General features: G+C 40.8%; 1 protein-coding gene across 1 annotated transcript; it reads left to right on the top strand.

Moving 5' to 3' along the window:
• The first annotated feature begins 244 nt into the window (after window positions 1-244).
• On the top strand, window positions 245-1,270 carry LOC135680305 (ethylene-responsive transcription factor ESR2-like). The gene has a single exon (XM_065194187.1). The coding sequence runs from the start codon at window positions 245-247 to the stop codon at window positions 1,268-1,270; it is 1,026 nt and encodes a 341-aa protein (XP_065050259.1).
• The last annotated feature ends 11,174 nt before the right edge of the window (window positions 1,271-12,444 follow it).

Genomic DNA, 12,444 nt, shown 5'->3' with positions numbered 1-12,444 from the left:
TTTTAGCAGCTTATAATCAATCATAGGAAAATAGGAAATATACGAGGGGGGGGGGGGGGCGGGGAGAGAGGCTTTTGCCTTAAAACCCTGCATTCCCATCTATAAAAGACCCCACAAACCCCCACCCGCCCCCCGCCCCCCGCGCCACCCACCCCCGCTCCTCCCCCGAGAACACCAAAACGCCATCAGTTAGCTCGTGCGTTACAACCAAGTATAATAGCTAGAAGCTGGAATAGAGAAAGAGATGGAAGAAGACAGCAATAGCAGTCATCAATACATTAGAAAGTGCAGCACGATCAGTGGCAGCATTAACAACAACAACCGCAACAAGAGAGCAACCGCAAGCAAGGACGGCACGCGGTACCGAGGGGTTCGGCGCCGGCCTTGGGGGCGTTACGCGGCGGAGATCCGCGACCCGCAGTCGAAGGAGCGGCGTTGGCTCGGCACCTTCGACACGGCCGAGCAGGCCGCCTGCGCCTACGACATCGCCGCCCGAGCGATGCGGGGGCTCAAGGCCCGGACAAACTTCCACTATCCCCTGACCGCCGCCGTGCAGCCACCGGCGCCGCCGGTTGCCACGGTCGACCACTTCCTCCTCCACCCCTCGGAGTGGACCTGGAACAACGTTCCCCACATGCACATTTCTCCACCGGTCTCCCATCATCGGCACTTTTCACTCGACCCGCTTCTCCTTCGCAACCTTATCAACGACTCCTCCTCTTTGCACCACCATCCACCAAACACTTGTCCTTGGTCTTCTTTCTCCGGTTACTCGGCTCCTCCTCCTGTCACCAACACTCCTTCGTGTGGCAATATCCTCCATTATGATCCAATCAATGTGTCCTTTACGGCTGCTTCTTCCTCGGACCTGTCTCCGCTGCTTCAACAGCAGCAGCAACCAAACTGCGTCAGTCCATCGCCAGCGCCAGCCGCTTCTTCCGTGACCGAAGTCCCCACACGATTTGCCGAACACTGCGACTTCTTCCACGCAGAGCCACCCGAATCTGGACTCCTCCAGGAGATCGTAAATGGCTTCTACCGGAGACGAAGCATTGACACCGATTACACTTTGAAGGATAGCAGGAGTCAATGTGATACAAAGGACGCAGTCGATCTTCTCAATTATCATATTCAGATGCCACTGAAGCAAGAAGAGAAGATGTTTGATTCCGCTGATGACTTGCCGATGATCACTCAGGGGCTCCTGGAGGACATCGTTCATTGCCCAGATTTCTTCGATATGTTATCTGCCAAGTTACACAAAGCTTAACTAATGGTGTCCTCGTGCACCAGAACCATCATACCAGGTAGCCTTGTGATGGAGATAAGAAATATGCATGCTCTTAGTTCCAGAATTCTGTCATGTTTTACGTTGAAGTAGTTGATCATTTCTATTATGTTGAATTGTGTCTACATGAAATGCTTGAGCCATTGGTTAATTCTTCAGTGCTCAATTGCTCGTGTAAACATGGTTGCGTTTCTTCAACTTACCAGGCCAGGATGCTGCCCCAGGGCTTGCACTGTTTTCCAATATGGCTTTTGCTGAACTGAGGCCAACACCCATATCTCCAGTGTCACCAGTCCATCCATTTCCTATCACAACAAAGACAAACATATCTTCAGTGTCACTAGTCCATCCAGTACCTGTCACAATAAAGAAGAATATACATCCCAGGAGGAGAGAGAGAGAGAGCAACAATTACCCCATTTGCACCAAACATGTTGCATGGCTCCTGAAAGCATATGTTTCATTTGTGATTAATCATAGGGATCGATTTCGAAAGTGGTTATTTAGGTTATGAAATCTGGTCAGACTTTTCTTTGGCATTCAATAAAAAATGGTGGCTGATAATTATGGTTGTTTGGCGACAACGAAGAGATGGGAAAAGTACGGCAGAATTAATTGGTAATTAATATAAAATATTTCTTTCATAAAATTCTAAAATTTTATTTAAGAAAATTGATAAGGATTAACTTTTTAGGATACTCTACCGGGGCTATGTAAAATTGGAACTTGTGCATTAAGTACATGAACAGACTCGAGCTGTATAGTAGTGCTTGAGCTAGGTTCTCCAAACTCGCTCAACTCTATCATGCTTCCATTGTCTCCACCAAGAATGTGTTCCTTCTCAAGGAACATCGTTCTCTTGGCTATAAAGACCTTTTGGTCATCGAGATGATAGAAATAATACTCACAATGTTCCTCAAGGTATCCCACGAACTTGTACCGCTCCGTCCTTGATTCCAACTTATTAGGTTTGTGTCTTTTAATGTGGGCATGGTAGCCCCAAATCTTAACAACCTTAAGATCAAGCATTTTCCCTTTCCATATCTCATATGGTGTAGACACAACCGACTTAGTTGGAACTCTGTTCAGAAGATAAGCTACGGTCTCTAGGGCATATCCCCAGAATGAGATGGGTAAGTCAGCGAAACTCATCATAGACCGTACCATGTCTAATAGTATACGATTCCTCTTTTCAAACACACCATTGAGCTAAGGTATATAAGGAGGTGTTCATTGGGATAAAATCTCATGGTCCTTGAGGAACTAGGTAAACTCTATACTTAAGTACTCACCTCCTCGATCTGATCGAAGAGTCTTGATACTCTTTATAGTTTGGTTCTCCACTTTATTCTTATACTCTATGAATTTCTCAAAGGCCTCGGACTTGTACTTCATTAAGTACACATGTTTATACCTTGAGAAATCATCAGTAAAGGTAATGAAGTAGGAGTAACCACCAATGGCATGAGTTGACATGGGTCCACATACATCCTATGTATAAGTTCCAACAGCTTAGTGGCTCTCTCTCCAATTCTACTAAATGGAGAGTTGGTCATTTTTTCACGAAGGCAATGCTCGTAAGTTGCATATGACTCATAGTCGAATGGATCTAGATATCCATTCTTTAGCAACTTTTGAATCCTTTTCTCATGGATGTGACCTAGCCTATAATGCCACAGGTATACACTATTCACCTCATCTCGTTTCCTCTTAGACATACATAGATTCATGATATATGGAGTAGTGTCTAGCATAAACAAACTATTATGCAATGTTCCTTTCGTGATAATCTTATTATCTAATAATATTAAATAATCATTATTCTCAAAAACTAATTTATATTCACTAATTGTCAAACATGAAATGAAGATAATATTTTTGATAATAGAATGAACAAAAATAACATACATCTAATGCAATAATAGCTCTACCAGGTAGATGTAGGGTGACCTTGCCAATAGCTACTACAGCAACTTTTGCTCCATTGCCCATCTTGAGGTCCATCTCGCCTCTCACCAATCTCATAAATCTTACTAGAACCTACAACGAATTGCATATATGATATGCACTACCGGTATTCAATACCCATGTGTTATCATAAGAGTCTAACAAATAGAGATTGATCATGAATGTACCTGAAGCTTCTCCAAGCTTCTGTTTCACCCTCTCTGCAATGTACTCTTTGCAGTCCCTCTTCCAGTGCCCATCTTTGCCACAATGGAAGCACTGGCCTTTGTCCTTTGTTGGGTCTTTCTTAGTAACCTTTGCTTTACCTGGTCTGCCCTTGCCCTTGCCCTTTTTAAGGGACTTTTCTACTTTCCTTTTCTTTCTAGTCTCACTAGTGTAGAGAACTGGCTTCTCCATGTTGATAGTGCTCTCTGCCTCCTTCAACATATTGAGGAGCTTCGGAAGAGTCACCTCAAGCTTGTTCATATTAAAATTCATTATGAACTGTGAAAAAAAATTTGGTAGGAACTGAAGCACAATGTCCACACATAAGTTATCCTCCAGGACCATTCCTAGACCTATGAGTTTCTCTATCCACTCAATTATTTTTAGGACATAGTTTTGAATCGGTGTCCCCTCAGTCATCCTAACTCGGAAGAGGCTCTTGGATATCTCATATCGTTGAGTCCTTCCCTATTCCTCAAATAGTTTGCAGACATATAGTAGTATGGATTTGGCATCTATCTTTTCATGTTGTCTTTATAACTCAGGAGTCATAGAGCCCAACATGTAACACTAAGCAAGAGTAGAGTCATCAATATACTTCACACAGCGAGTGATCTCATCCTCACTTGCCCCTTCCTCGGGCGTAGGCATCACTATATTAAGGACGTACTCGATTTTCTCCCTCGTAAGAAGAATTATCAAGTTGCAGAGCCAATCCATATAATTTGAACTAGTGAGGCGGTTGACATCAAGTATGCCACGTAAGGGATTTGAAAATGATATTTTCTGAAAATAAAGATGTAGTAGAAATAAATAACATGCAGATTTTACAGAAAATAAATAATCAAGATATGCTTCTATCTTAATATGCTCCCACTATTTTACTAGCGAGTCATACGACACCCTCAGCATGTGAAACGAAAGTCTTCGATAGACTTCTAGTGGGGATCAAGATTCAATCAGCGTCTTAGTGTAACCTCGAGAGACTCGACCAATTACACTAAGCCCAAAAGGTAGGCACCCCTTGCCGATCACAACTCCTTGTGATTCCCATCCTGTTCGGCCTCTGAATCACTATGGTCTCGAGTGACTCGATCAACCATGATGTTCGGTTAAGTCAACACCATCGTTACAAGATGAGTCTAATTCGATGATATACCCTCGAGAGACTCGACCAAGCATACCATGTCCTCAGGTCACAAGTGACATATCTATATCGTAGGCAAGATAACGAATCATGATGTAGGTGAGCCTCGAGGGACTCGACCAACTCAACCTACATTGGGAATCGATCCATACATATAACAATGGAAGGTCATATGGGTCAATCTAATTGCCTCATGTTTACCGACTTAATATTATCGAGAGAGGAGTTTCTATGATATGGTCTCCTAATATGACATGTCACACATATACATATTTAATATATATCTACATCGCATGTAAATATATATATACATATCTAGTAGGTATGTAAGCAATCACACCAGATGATCATGGACCACAGCCTAATATGATCAGGCCCGAGCCAGTGGGCCTATTCATTTACATCAAGATCTATGTGTGTAGCAGTGCATCTCTATGCCCTGTGATCATCCATCTCGTCCTCGTTGGTTCCATCGACATCTCGACGCATCTTCATACATTGCGATCGTCCATCTCGTGGGTCTCGCCATCACTTCCACACTCTCGCTGCACCTCCTTCTATGATTACAACTTAATCACAAGCACGCAGGTTCGACAAAAACGAGAAATATAATGGAGGCTCGCAGGCCCCAATAATAATAATCACAAGTACATACATCAAACGGTCCATGATCATCCATCCACACATCATACATCACATGTATAAATCATCATCATGTAAGACTACTAGATAATAATAAATTAAACCTTTTAATTAATTAATATTATATTAAATTAAGGATATTTAGAGAATTTTTTGAATTTTGAGGGGTATTTTCATAATTAAAAAAAAAAGAAAGAATTTGAAATTTCTGAAATTCCAAGGGGCAAAACTATATTTTGTCCTCAAACCCTAATGCCCTTCTCCCTCTCCCCTATTGTTGCCACCGCCACCACCCTGCCAGTGGCGACATGTGCGGCGGGAGGTGGGGGCGCTGCCCCTGCTTGCAGGTGACGTGCTCGCGGGCGACGCTGCTGCTGCAATTGGGTGCACCCACAGGCGGGTGCCCATGCGGGCACCGCTGCCCCTACAGGCGGTTCTACCCGCGGGGTTGCAGCCGTTGACCCCATGGGGGCTACTCCATCAGTCGTCGCCCCCGCGGGCCGTTCGCCAACGAGCGAGTGGCGTTGGTTGCCTACGGGCGAGCGTCACTGTAGGCGTTGTGCCCGCAGGCAGCGACCACGGGTGCCGACGCCACCCCTTGAACGCCGCAAGCAGCTCTGCCTATGGGCGACCGACCACTTGTAACTGCAACTATGTGCAGCAATGCGCACAGTTGCTACACGCAGCAATGCGCATAGTTGCTGCACGCAGGCGGCTAGCTTGCACCTTCGAGCACAGCAAGGACAGCAATAGTTGCTGCCCTTTCTCACTTATCGTGTCAATAATTTCGACGTCAAAAGTATTGCACAAACACAACACACGCAGTTCAAAACTAATCTTTTGCACGAACAACCTCGCTTTGATACCACTATTGAGAAATTATTAGGGGCGACATCACATGCGTAGCAAAAGAACAAAAAACAAAATCTTCAATTCCCAAAGATATGTTTGTCATCGTGCAAAGATTGGTGCGTAAAAATCCGTGAAACTTAAAACTGCGTATAGAACAGATTGTGTTATCTAGGGAGATCGTATATCCCTGAATCCCTGTAGATCTCTAGGAGAGGGTAAAGGAGGTCAAGTACACTCCTGTCTAGTAGTGATCCACACAGTAGGGCTATGACGTTGCTCCTCCAAACTCTAGGCCTGCTTTGAGGTGGAGAGGGGGAGGAGAATAGGAGAGGCAAGCAAAAGCTCTAGCCTATGAATCACTGAATCCCTCCTATTTATAGAGGTCCCCTATCAATCTAAACCCTAATAGATCCTCCCCTATTGGGTATTGAATCGTCATCCAACTACCCAAGCCTCTTAGATTAGTAGATCTCTATCCAGTAATCTCTCATGGGCTTTTATTGGATCTCGTCCATCGGATCCAATAATTTAGGGGCTTATTGGATATCTAATAAGATAGGGGCTTTAGCGGATATCTCATATCTGAACCTCTACTCATCGCAATGCCTACCATATGTGTGTGACCCTCTAGGCCCAATATCGAACTGGCTATGAGTTATACCTATCAAAACTCCTTCTAGCTCAGTTAATTATTATCTTCATAATAATTCACTCGACTCATCGACTGCGGACGTACTAGGCCACTACGCTGCAATCCATAGACGATATAGGGGAATCCAATCTATTGAACCTATCTATCCTCAGTTACCATGTACCTGTTGAATCTCGTATTTTGATGATGAAACTACTTGATATATGTTTATGATTTAATCTGCGTTTTGAGTGATGCAGGATGCTTCGATCAGGATGAGACAATTAAAGCAGGAAAATCATGTTGTGCCGGAGGAACATGTCAGAAGATTGGATGTCGGGCCGGTGGATCGGTCGACGTATCGACAGAAGGCTTCGGGCCGTGTACTCGGGCATCGGGCCAAAAAGAGCGGGTATTGTGCCAAGGATATCGGAGTTGCAGAGTCAACTAACCGATTGGGCAATAGGCTGCAAGAGAGGACGATGCGCCGAAGAATCGGACGAAGCGTCGATGGACCAATGACATGCCGGACAACTTGGTTAATTGCTTAGGATTAATTGTCTCGATCGAAGTTTTGTTTTAAGTGTGTAGGATTAACAACGATGAAAGTGAGATATGTAGTATGAGTTGCGCCAGAGTCAAGACAATGATCACGTTGGGAGTTCGAGAGTTCGACGGAAGTTCGGACAATCATCGGAAGTTCTGCGGGAACAAATCCGAGAAGTCCATAAGCTTGCCAAAGAAGCTCGTCGGAACTCGCCAAGTGAATCGTCGCAAGTCCAGGAGTTTGCCGGAAGCCCGCAGGAGCATCGCCGAGGGTTCATCGGATGATCGACGGAAGTTCGCCGGAAGCTCGCCGGAAGAAGCGATTGACGCACCGGAGCAAGTTGCAGTAAATGTCTTAGGAAAAATCGTAGTTAGCACATTGATTAAGTTGGAAATGGGAGGTGATCCCATTAACTTAATCTTGGGGCAATTGGGCCCCTGAAAAACCCAAATTGGGCCGAATGGATCAACCCATTCGGACCCTGATTTCTGGCGGGAGGTGCAACCGCCCAAGCCAGGAGGTAGCACCGCCTGGGCTAAGTCTCTGAGCGAGACTGGGTGGTGCAACCGCCCCAGCCAGGAGGTGGCACTGCCTGGGCTCAATCTCCGAGCGAGACTGGGCGGTGCAACCTCCCATGACAAGAGGTGGCATCGCCTGAGCTCAGTCTTCGAGCTCTGCCAGGTGGTGCAACCGCCTCAGTCAAGAGGTGCAACCGCCCTTGACAGGAGGTAGCACCGCCCAGAGGCTCAGTCTTCGAGCTCTGCCAGGCGGTGTAACCGCTCCAGTCAGGAGGTGCAACCGCCTGATCCCGGAATTCCGGGAATTGACAGTTTTGAGCTCCAAATTTGAATTGGGTTGGGGCCTATAAATACCCCACTTATTCAGCACTGAAAGGGCAAGAACCAACACCGAAATCTTGATCTTTTCTATGATTCTTAGGGCTCAAAATTGTTGTAAAGGCCAAAAGTTCTTCTCCCTCTATTCTTCCAAGTTCTGAGTTGTAAAGAGAGGAGAGAAAATTCTATAAGGGTTGTCTCCTAAGCCCGTCAAAAGGAGTGAAACTGTAAAAGGGTGGTTGGCCTTCGCCTATTGAAGGAAGGCCTCTAGTTGACGTCGATGACCTCGTCGGTGGAGGAAGCCAAAAGTGGAGTAGGTCAAGATTGACCGAACCACTCTAAATCTCAGTTTGCATTTACTTTGAGCATATTATCTTTACTGCAAACCTCCTCTGAAGCTTACTGCTTTCTACGCATATACGATCGGGTTTCAAGCCTTTCACTTTTCGAATCAGCGTTTAGACGTAAATCTATTTTTTCGTACGATCATCATATTTCAGATTGCGTTTACGTTTAGAGCTCTACCATAACTGCAAACTGCCTTTATACTCTTGCTTAAACTGCATCTTGCCTAATCAAGTGATTTACGAATCAGCATTTAGACGTAAATCAGTTTCTTCATACGAACGTCGTATTTCTATTTGCGCCTATTTTCTGGTTTTCATCATAGCTGCAAGCAAACCACCTTCAAAGATTGACTTTAACATCATCTTGCTTAGAATCGGCTTTCACATAGAAATCGTTTTTATCGTTCGAACGCAGTTTCGTTTTAATCGCAGAAAGTTTTCCGCTGCACTAATTCACCCCCCCCCTCTTAGTGCTCTTGATCCTAACAATTGGTATCAGAGCCCGGTATTTCTTATTTCGAATTTACACCCGAGAGAAATGGCTCTTCATGGCTTTCAAGAGGGTTTATCGGTCTTTCGTCCACCATTGTTTAACGGATTGGACTACACTTATTAGAAAACTCGAATGAGAGTTTTCTTGATTTCTATGAATTTGGATTTATGGAATATCATTGAAAACGGTTTTCAACTTCCCTCTAAACCGATGAACGAATGGTCGGATTTGGAGAAGAAGTATTTTTCTTTAAACGCAAAGGCTATGAATGCCTTATTTTGCGCTTTGGACAAAAATGAGTTCAATCGGATTTCTACGTGTGAAACGGCTTTTGACATTTGGCGAACACTTGAAATCACGCACGAGGGAACTAGTAGAGTCAAAGACTCGAAAGTTCACATTTTTATTGCATGATTTTGAGCTTTTTAGAATGCAACCAAGCGAGACTATAGGCGACATGTACACCCGTTTCACGGATGTCGTCAATAGTTTAAGAGCTCTTGGAAAATGTTTTTCGGATTTTGAACTCGTAAACAAGATTTTGCGTTCTCTTTCTAAGAAGTGGGATTCAAAAGTAACTGCAATACAAGAAGCTAAAAACCTAAACAACTTACCACTTGAAGAACTAATTGGTTCGTTGATGACATATGAAATGGTGCACAATGCACATGATGAACATGATGAACATGATGAACAAAATCACCTTCCAAAGAACAGGAAGGATTTGGAACTCCGGACAAATGAATACCACTTGAGCGATGACTCAAGTGATGAGGACAATGATGAACTTGAACTTCGAATACTAAATCTTAATAAATTTATTAAACAAAAATCTAAAATAAACAATAAACTTGAACGAAGGAAGAGGCCAAAGAAGAAGAACATAAAGTGGGATGAATCGAGCTCCTTCGAAGACGATGAGAAAATCACGAAAGGCGAGGTGGCAAACTACGCCTTAACGACATTCAATGATGAGGTAATCAAAACCCCCTTAATTTATTTCGAAATTATATGATGCTCTTCATAATACATTTTCTTTTTTAGTATAGAATTAATTTTCTTAAAAATTACATGTTTAAAAAAAAAATATGATAAAAATGCAAAATTTATGATCATGCTAGTAGTTCTGAAAATAATCATGAAAAATACATATTTTATGATAAACAAACAAAATGATTTTGATTGAAAATATGAAATCATGCTTGATGATATAATGATGTTTTGATACCATGATTTTATTCTATGCATGAGATTTTAAAAATCATGTTTATTGGTTTTATAATTATGGATGATGAATCTTGCGATTTTCGATCTTCACGGTAATGAAAGTGCTTTATTGATCCTTGTCATAATAAAACTTGCACTTTCGATTTTAAAACATGCTACATGTTTGGCATAGATGAAATAAAATCATATGAATTAAAACAACTAAAAAGAGAAAAGTATTCTTCTTGAAAATTTATTTTTCTCTACCTTATTGACTTTTTCACTAAGAGATTAATAAAATTATCTATGCCATTTTGAATCTCTTGAAAGTAATGTTGAGATTTTGATGATTTGAATTTAATGAGTTTTATCGAAATCATGATCTTAATTTCCCATGATTTATAACTTGAAATCATTTATGAATCAAGATCACCTACTTTGTGTTCTTATTAAAATTTATTAAAATGAATCGTGATTTCCTGGAATTATAACTTGAGAATTCTTTTTATAAATCAAAATAACTTACTATGATTCTTTCTTTTTGCTATTTGAGTTATCTAAAAAGAATCATAATATGTCTCTTAATATTCATAATTTGTCTACATGATTCGTAAATCTCGTTACCAACTCTTCTTGATATTCCTTATGTGATGATATGAATACATGAAATATTCATTAATTTATTTTGATGTATACAAATGAAAAGTTATGATCATGCATGGTAAGATATAATTTGACAAAATTGATACCATCATGATATGAAGCATTTATGATTTGCAATCATGCATGCAATACTTGAGCTTTTTAATTATGATGTGATGTATTGCATATGATATAAATCATGATTTAAAATGCTATGAGTTGTTACTAAAATGATGTATGTTGATTTAATGTCATGAATACTCTAAATGATGAATGTTTGGTATCATAATCAAAATGTTGATACATAGTTAAAAATTTAAGTATCATGTATGATATGCTCATAATATTGATTGATTTATTCAGTATCATGCATGAATGAAATATAAGGTTTTTGAAATTGTGCATGTTCGAATTTAAAAATATAATGATGCACAAATAAGATTGAAACCTTCCCTTGTCATGATTTAGAAATTAATGTAAAGGGTCTTCCTTTCTCTTTCCTAATGACATAGGGGGAGAAAGAGTTGCTAATGTGCATATCTCAAAGAGAAAATTGCTGGCTTTCGTGTCTTAAAATGTTAAAAATTTTTTGCTAGCTTGTATATTATTGTAAACTTGCTATCGTACTATCATGATGATGAGCATGTCTTATCTTCATAATTGTATTTGAAAAACTATGGCAAAAATATGTCCGAATGATTGAACTTGTTAAAATTAATTTTCGGACTTTCTTGATTGAATGATCAAATCAATCGACTGCCATGATGATTTTACACAATTACATGCCCTAATAACAGGTTGGAAATTATGTGCTTTGGATACAAAAATTTTCATGATAATAAGCATGTTTTGTCCTCATAATTGTATTTGAAAATCAATAGCACAGCCTTGTCCGAATGCATGAAAGTGTTAATTTCATTTTCGGATTCTCTTAACTATTGGCATCCTAACAATTGGATTTTCGAATTATCCTCTTCCAGACTTAATAAGCATATGTCATATCAAGTTTAATTCATATCATTAATTTTTGACATATGGAATCAATCAACAAATACATCTCTTATACACTTATCATGTGAACAATATTTTGTTTTGAGAAATGGATTTGATGAAATGATTCCTACTTATAAATTCCTTCTTGAAAAAGGAAGTCATTTTTATGTACAAGGATTTGATACATATCTTGATACTTGTAAAAATGAAGCGTGCTTTAATATCTTATCGATGTTAACTTCATTCGAGTAAGCTCAGAAATACCTTTCCTCCGTCATGCAAAAAGAAAATGGAAGAAGTTTTCAAAGCTATCTCCATGTCATGTTTTCCTTGAAATGTTTGAATATATGGTATCTTATCACTTTTTGTTGAAAAATGACATGAACCTGCTTATGGCATCGCACTTATATTTAAAATTTGCTTATATCGTTCTCCTTTTTGTTGACGACAAAGGGGGAGAAATATATGAATTGATGCTATGAACACTGATGCTATGATTGCCAAATTTGCATTATGCTATGTCTGCATCATGTGTTAAGATGTCAAGAACTTGTATCATAATTTTACACGTTGATATCTTACCATGTGATGAAATGCTACAATTGATAAACACTTGAAATGTTTGCGTTATGATATCAAAAGCTTACA

Source organism: Musa acuminata, chromosome BXJ1-8 (assembly GCF_036884655.1).
Source record: "Musa acuminata AAA Group cultivar baxijiao chromosome BXJ1-8, Cavendish_Baxijiao_AAA, whole genome shotgun sequence".
Taxonomy (NCBI): domain Eukaryota; kingdom Viridiplantae; phylum Streptophyta; class Magnoliopsida; order Zingiberales; family Musaceae; genus Musa; species Musa acuminata.
This window is presented reverse-complemented; position numbering and strand designations above follow the sequence as displayed.